At 44.7% G+C, this 17,690-nt stretch overlaps 1 protein-coding gene across 7 annotated transcripts in view; it reads right to left on the reverse strand.

The window, feature by feature from the left end:
- WDR20 (WD repeat domain 20) overlaps window positions 1-17,690 on the reverse strand; it is a 54,764-nt gene that overhangs the window by 10,894 nt on the left and 26,180 nt on the right. For 3 of the 7 annotated variants that reach the window (XM_068540369.1, XM_068540326.1, XM_068540360.1), the window contains exon 2: window positions 4,945-5,127. The exons of 2 other annotated variants lie outside the window; for them this stretch is intronic. In XM_068540369.1, the coding sequence (XP_068396470.1) occupies window positions 4,945-5,127 (183 nt within the window). Of the gene's footprint in view, window positions 1-2,214; window positions 2,308-4,944; window positions 5,128-17,690 lie in introns of all 7 variants that reach the window. 2 more of the 7 variants (XM_068540316.1, XM_068540352.1) reach the window with 1 other exon arrangement.

Below are 17,690 nucleotides of genomic sequence, written 5' to 3' on the forward strand. Positions count from 1 at the left end.
TCTCCTTCCCTGATGACCCTTACCATGAAGGTAGGCTCCACGGTCTGGGAGCTCATCAGATGTGCCATTAGATACCATCAAGGGCATAAAACATACAGAACACTACACACAGAAACCTGAAGTCTACTCTAAGGCTTGAGAGAAAGCAGTGTCTCAGGGGATCTAGGCTATTATTCCCCAAGGGAGGCTAGAAAGGACCAGCCTTCCTCCTGGGCTGAACTGGTACAGCGGCCAGGGTCTCAGCATGACTGGGACGGCCCGGGGAGCAGGGCTCGCCTCTGCTATCTGACATAACTGGATGGACTGAGGGCCAGACCAGGAGGTGAAGGTTGCCAGCAGCTCAAACGGAAGCTGCGAATCTGACAGTTCTGCCTCATTAAAAACATAAAAAATTACAAAGACAATAAAGTTAACAGCAATGGGATTTCTAGGTGATGTTTTCCCATCTTCTTTGTACTTCTCTATGTCCCAATTTTTTCTATAAACAAGTATTTTAAGTTTTTTAATCAATGGGGGAAAAAAAATCACCTTTTAAGATACACTCTATTCCCAGATAGAAAATTTCCACTCTATTCCCAGATAGAAATTTTCACCTATCTTTGGTCTAGTGTGGATTTCTGGAACTTATAAGTTCTTTTCCATTCAACCACCCACCTATACATCCATCCAAACATTTACTACACTTTCATGTACCAGACACTTCCAGAAAGGAGCAAAGGTCAGAGTAATCAATACTGGAGTGTGTGTACGCACGTGTGCATGTGTATAATGGGAGGCTGAGGAGCTCTCTGGTGAGTAAGACAGACAGACACCCAACAGTCATGAGAAACAGTCCCCATCGTCTGCCTTACTCGTGTTGCTTCTCTGTCTGGGTTGCCCTGCTCTTACCTTCTTGTCCTGGAAAATCACTTGTGCTTCTCCTTCAAAACTGCTGGTATCTCACCTCCCAAGAAGCCTTTCCTCCAACCCCTAGTGAAAGAAACCCTCTGAGTTTCCCCTCCACCTGGAACTTTTCTCCCCAGGGCTTGCTCTCCAGGCCCTCTGCTAACATCTCATCCTCACCACGCCTCCAGGTGGGGACCGCTCTTACCCACTTTCCGGCTGAGGAGAAGAGATGAAGTAAAGACCCACATCCTGCAGGCAGTAAGCGGCAGAGGGTGTCTGAGCTCTAGGCATTCGGGTTCAAGGGTCTATGTTCTTAGCCACTGGGCTGTGAGTCTGTAAATTTCATGGTAATACACTGACTGTTGTAAGTGCTCCTTTGCAGGCCATGAGCAGATGACCAGAATCTTGGAGTATAAACAGGGCTCGGCCCCAGACACGTCTAGGACTTAGCAAAGACTCGTCTTTGCTCTTACTGTGCCTTCTCCACAGACCTGCCATCTAATCTCAGGGACATGATTACTATTTATATGCTGACAACTCCCAAAATTCACCTCTAGTTTTGCGCTCCATATCCACGTATCCAACCACCTACGGGCCTCTCAAGCTTACCAAGTACAGAACGGAACTCTGATCTTTACCTCTGTTCCCAGCACCTGCTCCTTCCCCCCCTTACCCAGTGCAGTAAGTGAGCCAGAAACCCAAGATTTTTTCCCTCGCCTCTCCAATTTCGTCTCCAAGAAGCAGCCAGGGTTACTTTCAAAAACATCTATCTGACCACCTCTTCATCTTGTTCCCTTCTGTGAGATCCCACAGCTCAAAGAAGCAAAGCCGGGTCAGGCCCTGAGTGGCAGGGCCTCCAAACTCATGCCCTCTCACTTCACAACACCCTCCCAGGTCCACCGTCCTCTCTCAGGTCTCTTGGTCCCAAGCTCGTTCCTCCAGGGGCCTTCACCGGCTCTCCCTCTGCAGGGGCGCTCTATCTCCAGCTCCTTACCTGGGGGCCTCCTCAGTCGAGGCTCAGCTCAAAGCACTTCACTTCCTCCGAGAGACGGACGCTCCCCACGTCCCCGTAAAGCAGGCCTCCATGTCTGTCTCTCCTTCAGGCCCCCTATCTCCTCTGACATCACAACAAGTCACCACCATTTGCCGTAATTGTGTGTATGTGTGTGTGGTGCTGTTCACACTTCTCTCCCCTCTCTCTGGAGGGGAGGCACAGGGCGGCTGTTATCTGCCACTGCAGACCCAGTGCCGGGCACGTGGTAGGCTATCAAGGTCTGTCGAATGGATGAGAAAATGGCCACAACTCTAGTTCAAGTCCTCAGCTCTCACCTGGACAGGTACTAGAGCCTCCTCACTGGTCTTGCTACCTTCATTCTCTCTTTCTTCATTCCAATCCACCTTCCACAAGTGCTGACAAGAGTTCTAAAAAAACACATTTGATCCTGTCACTCCCTTGATTAAATAAAAGCCCAAAGGTCCCCCACAGCCTCCAGTGTCAGATCCAAATTTCCCAGCATGTCACCAAAGGGCTTTTACAATCTGGTTCCAGCTCATCTGTCCGGCTTTAACTTCTGCCACTCCAAGGCCCACGTGCTGTGGTTTGGCCACCTTTGGCCTCCACATGCTAAGCTGTTTTCTCCAGCTTTGAAGGCCTTTCTCATCCTCCTCCAACTCCTACGCATCTTTCAAACCCAGGTCAAATGTCACCTTCTGGAAGCTTTCTCGAACTGTCCCCACTGAACTTAACTTTTGTTTTTATCTTATGATATCTGATACATACTGAGGAATGCGATTAATACATTATCCCTTGGTACTTTGTTCATAACACTGGGATAAACACACGTTCCAGTACCCTTTCGGTCCATCTCACTAAACTGTGAGCTCCTGGGGAGACAAGAGCCCATCTGGCAACCACACATGGTGGGGCTTACAATCTATGACCAATAAGAGCTCGTGGAATTAATTTCTGAATCCAGCTCCATCATCAAATTGCTACCTGATGTGGACAATTCACTTACCTTCTCTTTGACTATTTCCTCATCTGCGCATGATGGAGACAGCAGCCCACCCTCCCAAGCCGAGGAAACAGACAAGACGCTCTGAAACCTCCACGTCTCATACCAATGCAAATCACAGCCTAATGACAGCTTCGACCACCATCCCTGGCACTCTCTGAGAAACACACCCCTGATGGCCCTTTCTCTTAGACATCCTGACCCAAATCTGACGAGAAGGTTACCCACACAAGCCGAAGAATGTCCTTACTGTGAAGGGCGACCAATTTCTGCCTCCAGCTGTCAGTGCCAAGTTGGCATTCAACCACAATCTTAGCACTCTGAACAGCCATTTTTCAAATAAAATGTAAAAGGAGTAGGAGGTAGCTCATGCGTCACTCATTAGGAGTGAGGAGGTGCTTTCCAGCCTGCGACCCCCAGCTGTCCTGAGTGAGGAATGGGTCTAGCTGACGCGTCCGAGCGCTCTCAGGGCCCTGTGGTCTCTGCCCCACCCTCCCCCAGCGATGACACACACACCCTCTTGTTCTCTAAGTGGCACTCTGTGCCATCCTCGGCCGAGCAGCCTCCCGACCTTGTGTACCAACAGCCCTTTACATGGCTCCACTCCCTTCCCCCTCAAAAACACGTCCCCTACCTAAACACAAATAAAACCCCACAATGACGACAAATTCACAATTTCTATTAAGAATGCAGAGAAGTCTAGTTTTGTGCCCTCACTCTCCCCACCACCACCCCCCAAAAAGATCATCCAGCTACTTAGAAATCACTCCCTCAAATGATGTTAATAAAATGTTTAGGTAAATAGAATAATTTTCTGCTTAAGATTTTTTTTTTTTAACAGAAAATGGGTTTAAATACTTTTGTCAATCCAGACGGCAAGTTTTGTTTCCAGTCAACCCAGATGAAACTAGAAGAGGAGATGGTGTGGCTCAAAAGATTTCACCAAATCCACTGGCAATGTCAACCAGGAGCGCCGCGGATGGACACTGGAAATGCATGGACAGCATATGCCATGGGGACTGCAAAAGGAGTCAGGATCTTAACTGCAATTTGTGGAGTGGAGTATTCTTCCCCAAACAAAATTATTTCTTAAAAATCAGAATTTATAATGCACTTCTGTTCCAAGTTAATGACTTTAAAACCATGCAACAATCAAAACCACTTGCCCTTCCTGAGAGGAATCCAAGTGACCTGGCCCTTGTCACACCAGGGTTGAGGTCACAAGCAGACTGCAACCCAGGGCTTCTAACTCAGCAAGACTGCCTCATCTTTTCCATTTACTAGGAAAGTCATACTGACACAGAGGAGGAAGTACGTCAAATATGTAATGGCAATACTTGGGGCTGAAAAGCCACTCCAATCGCTTATAAAAATATAATCTATTTGCCAACTTACATCTACTATGTTTAATGGTTGACATGTTCCTGAACGGACAGCTCAGATATCTCAGGCTCCTGCCAGAATGAAACTGAAGACACTAGAAACCCCAGCACATGCTACAACACTAGCAAAAGCTATGTCATAGGATCCAATTTTAAGTGCCAGGATTTCTAACCATGTCAAAGGTGATTTAATAGCAAACATTTACAAGAGCAAGAGAACAAATTCTCAGTCAAACGCCTGTCAAACATACACACCAAATTTTAGCTACAATTTAAGCAACCTAAGGAAATATTATCAAGTTCTTTGATCTGCATGAAATTTTCTGGTGATGTGAATAAAATAAATTCTTTATTTTCTTATTTAAATTATAAATATCAAGCTACAAGTCTCATCCCTATCTCCATTATAAAAAAATTTTTAAAGCACCTGCTATAGACACCTGAGCATCTCCATAAAAAATGCACAGAACAGTTAGCCCAAGGAAGAACAGGTAAAAGTCAACAAGTTAACGTACCACATTTAAACTTGGGTAATACTAGGTAGGACATCTGAGAATGGAAAATGGGCTTCGCTCACAGTGTAAAATAAGGCCCACTACCCTCGGTAAGAACGTATACATTCTTAAAGGGATTCTTAACAGCTAAGACAGGGTGCTACTTACTTCCTCATTAAATAGTTTGCTAGTTTCTTTTTTGATTGGGTCTATAAGCTGGACTTGGCCTGCAGAAAAGCCCACTAGGAGAGAGACACTTTCTGCTGTGGCTGTCAGGTGGCTGAAGTCATGACAAGTAGGCTGTGTTCCTTTGTATATCCTTTTATCTATCGGTTTACTCAGGTCAGCAGCCTGGAGGAGAAAGAGAGAAATACACACGGTAAACAGCACATTGAGATGAGAAATCTAAGTCACACTATTTTATACTCCATTATGATGTTCAATCTTAAAAAGTATTAAAATATTTTTGCGGTTTTTAGCATTTTATAAAAGCACTTTCACATACCTCAGCCAATCTGATATTGTTAGACTAGCCATAATATGTTTGTAACTGTTACTCTCGTAACTTATTCTTCTTCAAGTATATTTAACAAAGACTCCTGGACTTCAGCAGGAAAAATCCTTAAGATACCAAATTCAGTATTTGCAAAATGCATTCCAAGCACTTTCTAACAAAGTGAACTTTAACCACATAAAGCTCGGCTTTCAAATGCAGCCGCAGCACCTCAGTGCTCATCGGAGAGTTCACCTGCAGCCCAGTCATGCTCAAAGCGGGGTCCCCGGACCAGCGGCAGCAGCAGCGGCGGCACCTGGAAACTCAGAGGTGCAAATTCTCAAGGCCCACACCACACCAAATGAATCAAACTACAGGGGGCAGGCGGGGTGGGCCCAGCAAGCTGTAGTTAAAACGGTCTTCCAGGTGATTCTGACACCTGCTCAGGCTGAGAACCACTACTATGGCCAGTTATACACAGGCAGTGACTCCTGTACTGGGTCACACTCTCTCTTCTGCATTAGCTTCCAAGTAACTTTCACTTGTCGAGCCCACACTCCAAGTCTGGTACATGCATCATCTTTAATCTTTACAATGACCCTTCAAAATAGATAGTATTTTCCCCATTTTACAGATGAGAAGACAAGTTTAGGGAAGTTAAATAACTCAGCCAAGGTCACCATACCTACCTAGTAAGTGGAAGGGCTGGATTTGGAACCGAGGTCAGTTTTACCATAAAGGAGACAGGGAGAAAACACACCGCACACACTCCAAACCCTGACTCCTGACTTGGGCTAAATGTGACTTTTCAAAGTGCCTCACCCCTTTTAAAGCGGGATCTTCTCTTCATGAGAAGCCTTCTGTGTAATCCAAAATGCTGGGCTGTTACTGCTGAAATAAAGGAAACCCAACCCCTCCCACTGTCATTTGACAATCACAGGTGGAGACAACTGAACACATCCTTTAAAACACCCACTTTGGCCCTGTGTGCAGTTCCGGGGCTCACAGCTCTGGTTCTCTATGGACCATCCCCAGGGTTAGGTTCTGAAGATTTCTTTCTTCCAAAGAGGCCTGTGACACTGTACTGAGAATTCTAGATTTTTCAGATAACAAATACAGTGTAAAAAAAGAGGGCCTCAAAATGAGACGCTCAAAACCTGAGCATTTGGCAGTCTGGACCTGAGTGGCACAAGTGACCCCGGGAGCCCCAGGGCAAAGGAATGGAGATTCATGCCATGTGGACACTCTCCCTGCCTCATCTCAGTTAAAATGGGGATGAGAATCCGTTCTAGCAACCTCATGGCACTGTCTGGAGGATGAAATGAGAGAACATATACATGAAAGAGCCTTGAAAAGTGTAATATATAGTACGATGCAAAACAAAAGGAAGTCCTGACTCTGGAGCAAGGACAAAAGGGACAGTGGGCAAGGAAGCGGGTGCTCAGCAGAAGTTGGACGCCAGAGACAGGAGCCCCTTCACTGCGGACAGTCCGCCTGGAGGGAAGCAGCTCCTGGGCTGGGCCCTGAGGGCAGGGAAAGAGAAGTCTAGGCTAAGGGAACAACACAGCAAATGATCTCAGTGCAAGGAAACAGCAGCGAAAGTAAAAATGCTCAAAATATAAGACAGAGTCAAAAATCAAATTTGAAATATGAACAATTATTATATGATCTCTATATCGGCATATGTTAACTTGAGACTTTTTTTTTTTAAGTTTGCTTAAGCAACTACCCCGTGGACTCCCCTGGTGGTGCAGTGGTTAAGAATCTACCTGCCAATGCAGGGGACAGGGGTTCGAACCCTGGTTCCGGAAGATCCCACATGCGGCGGAGCAACTAAGCCCGTGCACCACAACTACTGAGCCCGTGTGCCACAACTTCTGAAGCCAGCGCGCCTAGAGCCCGTGCTCCACAACAAGAGAAGCCACCGCTATGAAAAGCCCGCGCACCGCAACAAAGAGCAGCCCCTGCTCGCCGCAACTAGAGAAAGACCGCACGCAGCAACGAAGACCCAACGCAGCCAAAAAATAAATAAATTTATATTAAAAAAAGAAACTACTCCGTGAAAGAATATACATAAAATTATGCACCAAAATATAAAAATCAATTCAAAGGCAAACCAAACATTAACAGAGAGAACAAATATAACTTAAATGAGCAAAAGAGATACGATTCTCAGAACAACAGAGAAAGTTTAAAGCACCGATTTTTCCAAGTATTGCTACTAGTTTTAAACTTATGGATCCCTTACAATAACAATGTTAGCCTCAGTTCTTGGTATATTTCTTTCACATTCCTGCCCCCTAATATGGAACTTTACTGAAAAGCGTCATTTGTCACAGATGTCACTAGATCACACAGGAACACACATCTAAAGTATTTTAAATGCCAACTGAAAGACAATTTTTACTCTCGAATCATGTATCTATTCCAAAAACATCCTGTTTACTAATTTGTTTAACAAAATGCCAACTGAAAGACAATTTTTACTCTCGAATCATGTATCTATTCCAAAAACGTCCTGTTACTAATTTGCTTAACAAAGTTTCTCCCTAGATCATTGCTCTCAAGGTGTACCAAACCATGAACAGTCTGCTAGCCTGCAGTCAAAATTAAGTACACAGATTGAGAATAAGCATTTAGAAACTTTTACGGCAATGTGACAGAGTGATTTTATACCTGTTGAATCTAATAATAAAAAATTCAAGTTTGCATTCTGCATGTCTTTTTCAGGTTTTCTAGTAATCCTTCTTTTATTTTACAGAAGTATCAGCCCAGATAGACTGGAAATTTTAAGAATTGGTCTTTCAGTACTGGTGGGAGAAGCACTGTCCTAGAAGGCGTAAAAGTAGACCTAGGCCCAAGGAACACAAAAATGTCTCTTATCGAAGGTCACTCCTTCCCCCGCAAACCCCCAATGGCCCTGATGGCACTAGAACAGCAGAACGTTAGCCAAGCAACGTGCCACTTACGCCCAGCAAGACCTACTGTGAGCCCTGTAGTGACTGCGAGGGGTGTACCCATAGGAAGTTATTCTTCCGAGGAGATTGGGGACTCCCCCAGCGGTGCCTGGGCTTTTTGGAGCCCGATCCCAGGTGCAGGGAAAGGTGGGTCCACCAGTGCCTGCCTTCCTTTCCAACAGCACCACCATCTCCAGCTCATCTCGTCCTCTTTCCTCTTACAGCCAATCACCGAGTTCTGTCTCTTTTTCCATTGCTGTGCTGCTGTCTTCTTTCCTCTTCCTCCTCCTCCTTTTTTCCTAGGAGGTGGGGTGGGGGTGTGCCAATGGGAATCCTGAACCCACCCCCCTTTCAGTAGCAGTAACAACTACCTGAGCTAGCCGCTCCTTCCCCATGGGGTCGTCAGCCCCTGACAGACGGCTTCCCAGGTCAAGGCAGTCTGGTAGAAGGAGAAAGAGCCCAGACTTTGGAACCAGGCAGGCCTGGGTTCAAACCTCGCCCTCCCTCTTGGTAGCTAGGTGGCCTTGGGCAAGGTGCTTGTCACCTCTCCCAGAGCCGCAGAGAACAAAGTCCCCTAGCTCCACTGCAGGGTCATGGAAAGGCCCGCAGGTAATGGATATAAAGCACAGAGCACATATCAGCACTCAAATGGTAGCTACCATTATTAATTTATCCTTGTCACATCCTACCTGGGGGCAAATGTCTCAGTGGCTTCCTAATTTCCATCACATCAGAATACGACAACTCCCAAGCAGTCCTGCCCTTCATGGTTGGGCCCCATCCATCTCCCCTAACAGCAAAAGCAACTTCTGTCCATTGAACACTTTCTATGCACCAGGACGTTCACACTTATCATCTCGTTTAATCTCAGAGTCCTCACCTCAGAGTCGGCACTAATACCATCCATGTTTTACGGCTGAGGACCCTGGGAAGGAATTAAGGGGTCGAGGGCCGTGTCCCACCACTCCACCTTGTTCTGCCGTCCCACCCGTCCTCGCCCCCCACCAGGTGTGCTGAGTCTGGTGCAGGCAGACATCCCCTCTTCCTGGCTTCATTAAGTCGCCCCCTTGGTTGGGATAGTCTCCTCTGCCCCTGTTCCCAGGAGTATTACCCATCGGTTCAAGTCCCGTCACCTCCAGCAAGCATTTTCCCAACTACCGTTTCCTGAGCTGGCTCCTTTATCACAATTCTCAAGTACTTAGTTCGTTCCACAAAATTTAGTATTTAATCACTTATGTGATCACAGTATTGTTTTATGTCTGTTATCATCAATTAGAATTACAACTAAAATTACAACAAAAACTTCCTTAAAAAGCAGAACTTCTAAAAAAAAAAAAAGCAGAACTTCTTTATTAAACAGTTACCATTGTATTATTCCATAAAATTACTTCTGTTTTTCAGCTTTCTGGTAAATCCTGCATAGACAGGCTACAGATACTTTGGTATTTTTTTTAGTGCTTTTGCATCCTAATTATTGCCAATTATCTAAATTCTTAACTGTGAATTTATAGCAGAACCAATTTATGTAAAAGTCTTACCAATTTTAAGAATTGACAAGAATTTTAAGAACTGGTAAGAATATTTGGTTATTCAGCCCCAACAGAGTATCCAGTTTGTCATAAATGCTCAATATCTGTTTAACAAATGAAATTGCGATTGTTCCAAATTTTTCAATTTTTCAATTAAATTTCATCATTATGCTCATTAGTTTCTGCATAAAGAGTTATGATTACAATTAATTTGTCAGTGTCTCATTCTCAACAGAAAAAATTTAAATGATGGTTTAAAAATTCCTACTACAGAAACAGAGCTGGTTAACCAAAATCCTCAGTCAATAAGTACAAACTTCAAAATGTCATGTTTCTTTTTTCCTTGGACTTTTGATCCTTAAAATCCCTGCAATTCTCTTCATGACGAATACTGTCAAGACGTGAAGTCAGCTGGGGGGGTTTAGCATGGAACTACGAACATTTATCACAAAGGCCTGCAGAAGAAACCAAGCTGCTGCAGCTCACACCTTCACCCCAGATCCCTGCCCAGTCCCAGGGAATGCTGGGGAGCTGACAGGAACGTGGAGGGGGGACTGAACCGGTAGGGAATGGGCTCCCACGGGCGCCCCGTCACAGCCATTCCAGGAGCTCAGAGAAGGTGCTCGGTGGGCCCGGGCCGAGCCCTTGTCATGGGAACCTGCTACTTGATACTCGAGTGCCCAGAAGCATTTGATGTGATATGGAAAATAATCTCAGAAAGACCTCTTCTGAAAAATGTATGCCAGATGATGGTATGTGGGAGGCATGTAGGTACTCAAGGTGGGCTTTATTTTCCCTAGATGTCACATTCTCCCTCCCCTTTAGAGAATGACCTCAGGGAGAACCCGTCTCACAGAACTTGCCAGAAGAGCCTCCTTTTACTGGCCTATCTAAAAGCTGCCAAATGCCCACCCAGACAAGAAGCTCACCCTGTCTACACCAGAAATCACTCTCTTCCCTCCTAAGCCCCTCTCCCGAGCTTTAAGCCTGTCGCCTCGGCTGGGTCCCCCGCCCGGCACCCCCATGCCAGCTCAGAGCCCTTCTAGCAGCCTGTCCTCCTCCAGGCCCCCTCCTAGCCTAGGGGCAGCTTACGGGCTTAGCAGCAGGCTCCTTCCACCCATTTCTACGCACCTCCCATTCTTCCCCCACACTTGCCAGATTAATCCTCGTGAAGACCTGGGTCGCTCTCCCACTCCCAACCTCCTCGGCTCTGCCCGGCCGTGCCAACGGCTAAACTCCTTAGCTGGCATCCACAGGCCTTCCTCTTACAGGCCTCACCATCCCCTGCCCCTTCACGCACACTACCCGCAAGGGCAGCACGTGTCCACACGCTGCCTGCGCTCTTTGCACCTTCCTGCCTTCCCTTACGTTTCTCCTTTCACTTACTATACTCCCCTCCCCCTCCCCCCTCCAGCACACAAATGCTGCTCACCGCAGCGCCAATGTCATTTCCTCCTGATCTCACCCCGGGAGGCAGGCTTTCACTGGGCCTCCACCGAGTGCCTATCCCCATGTGCCACATTTATTAGCGGTAATATGCGACCTGTACTCCACATATTGTGAAAGTCCTTTCAAAAACAACAAAAAAGTCAGGAGGCTGCTCAGTCACTGACAGCCTGAATGGATTAACCCAAAATAGCAGGAGCAGCTCCAGTGGCATCAAAGGTCTCCATTATGCCATTTGAAAATCAAAAGAGAACTGCTGTAGTGCTTTCTATTACCGTTCCTTTTGATCACATCTCAGACAACCAAAATAGGAGCCAAAAGTGGACAGGGGATTACTTCCCAGTGCCCCAGAAGATCACCGAGTTGGAAAGATGAGGAACAATTGGAGTCCTATCTCAAGACCTGGTATCCAAAATAAACCACATTATAAAGACTGTTCCACAGTTTTTCCTGGGGGAGACTTTTAACCTAGTCAGGCTTGGGGTTTCTAATGTCTGCGAGGGATTTGTCCACAGTCTGGGGCTGGACCACACCTAGCTGGTCATCCTGGGGAAACGCCTCCCGGTCACAAGAGTGAATGAAATGAGACTCAGACCACTCCGAGCTGTTATATTTGCTTTGTGAACAAAAATCAATGTACTATTTAATACAAATCTTCTTCAGCACGGTGGAAAATAACCTGGGGCTCTAATGACAAAAATACCAAACAGTGATTTTCAAATATCTTCACTGCCCAGGTGAGCAGTTTAACACTCAGGTAACAGTCAGTTGTAAGGTACTGCACAGATGCTGATTCCACAGTCCAAGCCACCTGCCCTTGAAGTAGACACAAAACCAGGCTAATCTTGTGAAATAGCCCCACAACTCATCTTTCTCATAGTTTCTTCAGTTCAATAGTTACATTCAAAATATCTGCATAATTGGCATTAATGGTATTTAGAGTCTAACACATTAAAAAAAGAGATATCAGGGGTATTAGGAAGTCAAGTTTGGGATACCTTATCCCAGTAGGAAAAAAAAAAAGGTCACTCAACTGTACCGTTCCAGCGTTTCAAAAAGGCCAGAAGCATGTCTGTCTTACTCGCCACTCTACCTCCAATGCCTAATAAAGCGGCTGGCACACAGAAGACGTTGTTAAGTATCTGCCGTAGAAATGAAACAATTCCGAAAATGGGAAAGAAAAGTAAAGTGATGGGAACCAGAAGAAACTCAGAGCCAGACATATATATAAAAGCAAATATATAATCTTTCTGCTGACCAAAAGCCTAACTAACAACCAATGCCTTCTTGGGCGCCCATCTATGAAAGAAAACAACCTCCATTGGCGAATACCGGAAAGTCACTTGACGGTTTACAGAGCACCCTCAAGAGGGTGCACCCTCAAGCATCAGTTCTTCTGACCGTCATTACGAACCCGTGCATAGAAGAACTACGGCCACTCCCATTTTATAAACAGAGAAACAGAATCAGCTGTCAAGCCACAGCAGGTGGTGGAGTTGAGGCCTTCTAAATTCCAGCCCCTGTGCTCCTTCTACTGCATCATGTTGCTATGACAGGAAGTTCACAAGATAATATCAGGGGTAGCACTTAGTCTAAAATTCTATTACTGTGACTCCATGCTCCTATGCTTGCTGAAGTGGCAATCAAATATTCCAGCCTTGCTCAGTTTGGCCCAGATTCCAGACCCACCTTCTCAACGCATTTGCCTTGCAGGGCTGTTTTCTTAAAATGGAGATAATCCCAAGCATAATACCTGACACTTAAAAGGCACTTTAGAAAAGTTAGTGAAAACTCATATTTCTCTTTTTGAATACATAAGGACTTGCTGCTTATCAGAGAGGCTTTGAAAATTCTCATCATTCGTTAACACTTTCAAAGAAATCTAAATAAGGAAAAACAGGGATATTTCTTTCTGCCCTAAATTTCCTGGAGAAAAACAGCAGAAGCCAAGTTTAGAGCATGTTTTCCTTCCAACATAATTTTCCAAAACAAGACAGTACCTTCCCTTCCTTAGTCTCCATTCCTCCTTCATTGTCAGACATGCTAGCACACGCCCACACTTGCACTGGCACACCAGACCCACTCCCTTTACTGAAAACAACTGTCACGTCGTCTGCAGCAGGCTTCTGCCAGTCCTGACCCCGGAATGAGCACCCAGCGCTCACATTCCAGAGCTCCTCTCCTGTGCACGACAGCAGCAGCGAGGCCATGAGAAGTGGGGCAGGGAACTCCATGGAAGGAGAGAGAAGGGAAGAACAATGCCATCCACCATCAGAATACAGGCAAATAACAAGATGTAAAATGCGAGGGGGCGCCACCTTTAGGTCATTCCAAAATGGGAAGAGATGCATAGTCACAAAATGCATAAAATGTGTTCAGTGAAATCTTCACAGCAACGACCTGTGGAATTGCATACGGTTCACCAAAGAAATACTTCTCACAGGAGCCAGAGAAGGCTCCTCCTTTGGAACTCTGCTTTGGGCGGGGTGGGAGCAGCCGCCCAGAGGAAGCAGGGCTGAGACTACGTGACGCGTCTTCGTCTCCCCTGGCCCAGCACTGTCAGTCAAGTGTCTGCTGAAATAATACACTTCTGTTGTTATCACATATGCCATTTTCTCCCAAGGCAGTCTGTCACTTAAAAACTGTTAGCTATGTAAACTCGACTCCTCTTCCCCCAGAGTGATTTTTCAAAAATGAACTTGATAAGCTACTAAACTGCAACATCTTCGCCATCTCTTCGTTCCCTTATGCTGCACTCCACGTTCAGGTCAAGTCTCTTATCACAATGCGAAACGCTACAAATGGTTGTCCTGGTGCTTCGTTTAGGCTAATGAAATACTGATTTCTTCATTAAAGAAAAACTACGAATAAACATTAGATAAAATCAATTTGCACACATTTCTAACACCAGATCTCACCCCCATTAAAATGCTGACATATTCAAATGACCTATTTTTATTAAACCCTTCTGTTAAATATGCAGACATATGCATTCCTATTCCCAAGGGAACACCAACATCTCAAGTGGAAGAAAAGGCAAGAGGCTTTCATTTCTGCAAAAGATACTCATTTCAAATTCTTAGAAAACAGGTATTTTTAAAGTTTCCCCTAAAAGGGGTGGGAGCAGGGAGAAATTCTGTGACCTTCTAAAAGTGCTGTGACAACACTGGTAAAGACCACTCCAAGGCAGTGAGTAGTTCCTGTCTGCTGCCTAGCTGCTGCCCCACCGCCTTCCTGGCATCTACATGCCCGTGAGCTTGTTACGTCTGGCCCGGCACACAGATGACTCTTCCGCTTTCTCCTTCACGGTGCTGAGCAGCACAAGCAGTGCCCTGCAGAGGGGAGCCCGTTCAAAGCGAGACGTGCCCTGAGTCTCCAGTTGTGGGGAGGCCCTGCAACTTTCTGACACTCATTTCCTTATCCTGCATTGAAACTGAGGCCCAGGGAGGGGTGGTGATCTGCCCAAGGCTGCACAGACCTTAGAACTGTGCTTTCAATCACATCACGTTGCTACCTTTTCAATCACCCAACTTCAGGTGGAACAATGAACTACTGAATCTGTAACATATGAAATTTCAAAAAATGGCACTGATGTGTACCAGTAATTTTACACCAAATGACAGTACTTTGGAGCCAGTACATTGCTGGGTTTTCAAATAGGAAGCAAGAGAGCCAGAGAGCACATTAAACTTATCTTACAATGAAAGGAGATCAGCCACTAAAATCGACGGCCAAAACACTGGATTTGGCCTCTGTACTTCAAATAGTTATTCTCTGATCCAGCCAAGCCTCAGGTGAAGAAAGCAGACTCAATTCAATGACAGTTACAGAGAGCCGACCGATTTCTAAATACTACTATGAAGAAAAGCTTTGCTCTCTCTCTCCTTCATCTAAAGTTTTATAGTATCACTGGAACTATCATTCACTTGGCACTTCTGCCGTTTGTCATTTTGTCATGTGTCTTATCTCCTCAACTAAGTCAAATTTTGGGGGGACATAACTGTCTTATAGGCTACCTCAATGACAGCCACTCAGACATTTCTGATGTTTTTTCCCCTACCAGATTAAAAACGCCTTTTTAGGTACCTGAAACGTACCGTGCGCTGGTACAGCACTAGTAACGCGATAGCAGCCAGTTTCAAAATGTGGACCAGTAAGACTAGCACAGACACGAACGTGGAGGGGCAGGCCTCGCCTAACTCTGACGGGAGTGTAAACTGGCCAGCCTTCGTGCAGAGCAATTTGGCAACATGGAGCAAAAGCCTCCTTTCCTTTAAACACAAATTCAACTCCTAGGAATCTGTCCTTAGAAAATATTTTCCAAGTGTGTAATCTATCTGTAATAGCCCAGAGCTGGCCCAACACAAATGCCCATCCACAGTAGGCTAGGTGAATAGCAGACTATACATGGAATACTACCCATGGAAGACATGCACTGAGAAAAAACATGGACAAACCTCAAAAAATAATCTTGAGTGAAAGAAGCCAGATATAAAAGAAGCACAGCATATACTAAATAATTCTATTTATATAAAGTTCAAAAATAAGGAAAACTCATGTGATGCTGGAAGTGAGGACAGTGGCTACCCCTTCAGGAGTGTGGGAAGGGGCCACAGGGAGGCTCCAGGTGGCTAGGAATGCTGTTTCTTAATCTGGGGTTGGTTCTACTTTGTGAAAAACTAATAGAACTTTACATTTATACATATTTCTGTTTGGATGCTATCCTTAAATTAAAAAATAATTTTAATGATCAAACACACAAAGACAGTCAACTCAGCTTTGTTTCTAACAAAACATTATTAACATCTTATGTGTTTGAAAAATGAAATGGGTAAATATATCATGCAGCCATTTAAAATGAAGACAGTTACTTACCAGCAAAGAAGGATGTTATATGGTATATCATTAAGTGAAAAATGCAACAATAAAAAAATAGGATTCAAAAGATTAAAAGAATTATAAAGAAATCTGAAAATTGTATTCATACTGTAATCGTATTGTTAGCAATAATAGTACATTGTTACTTTTTTTTTTTTTGGCCATGCCATGCGGCATGCGGGATCTCAGTTCCCTGCCCAGGGATCGAACCTGTGCCTGCTGCACTGGGAGCACAGAGTCTTAACCACTGCACCATCAGGTAAGTCCCAGTATATTGTCATTCTCAATGTCTTGTAGAATAAAACAAAAAATTAATTATGTGAATGTCATTAGGAATTCAGATTTTCCACATAAGACGTATTAAATGTATAGAAGCAATGACCAAATGGCAATAGAAAATCCTAGTGCCCAGACTGTGTCACAAATGCTATTTGTCACTCAAAGTCACCAAAGGCTCCTATATACTTGATACCAGGTATGGGGCAGGAAGTGCACAAGATGAATCTGGAACATCTTTCTGTACCGCTGAGCAAGAAAGCTATCAAAGACTACTGAAGTTGTGTCCAAAAGATTCAAGAGCTGGACTTCCCTGGCGGTGCAGTGGTTAAGGCTCTGCGCTTCTACTGCAGAGGGCGCGAGTTCGATCCCTGGTTAGGGAAGATCCCACATGCTGCACAGTGTGGCCAAAAAAAAAGACTCAGGGGGCAAAGCAGAGGGACTATCATTGGTCAATGATAGGACAATTTACACATAAAAACAATACTACAGAATTTTCATGGAATAAAATAAGAATCTGAGTTCACACTAATATCAATAAATGGGGAGAAAAAAAAAGCTTTCCCCTACAGTAGACTAACACCTAATAAATGCAGAAGGAAAAAATAATGGAGTTTGAAAATCACCATTTTATAACCATCACAGTAATACAGTAATAACCAATTCAGCCAAAAATCATCAATGGATGCTAAAACTAGTGGATAAAGGTCTGATGAGAAAAAGGGTATTTATGTAGTCCCAAAGTATCCTTTCACAAATTACATATCAATTACAAAGAGAAAAGTGGAACTTGACCATGGATTAATTTAGCAAACACAACCTTAGTCAATGTTCACATCACCACTGTGACCAGAACAAAGCAGCGTCCTGTGTCTCCTGACCTGCTGCTCCAAGAAAGACACGACAGTGGTTCTGTGGTGCCCCCCACCCCGCAACTGTAGACTATGAATCTAATCACAAAAATATCAGACAAATCTAAACTGAGAGATTCTACAAAATAACTGGTCTGAACTCTTCAAGACGTCAAGGTCGTGAAAACAAAGAAGCAGCTACGGAACACTGAATGAGACTAAAGAGCCTGCAGCTACCTGTAGTCTGTGAACCTGGACTGTTTCCCAAACCAGAGGAAAACGGCTCTTAAAGGACAGCATGGGGGTAACTAGTGAAATGTTAACGTGAACTGCAGATTAGATCAGTTATATTTAGATTCTGATAAATGTACAGTACTGGGGTTATGTAAGAGAAAATCTTGTTCTTGGGAAAGTGCAAATAGAAACTGAGGTTTATACGAATAGAAACTGAGGTTTATACGAATAAATGGACATGATGTCTACA

The sequence above is a fragment of the Eschrichtius robustus genome, chromosome 1, assembly GCF_028021215.1.
Source record: "Eschrichtius robustus isolate mEscRob2 chromosome 1, mEscRob2.pri, whole genome shotgun sequence".
NCBI classification, from domain to species: Eukaryota; Metazoa; Chordata; class Mammalia; order Artiodactyla; family Eschrichtiidae; genus Eschrichtius; species Eschrichtius robustus.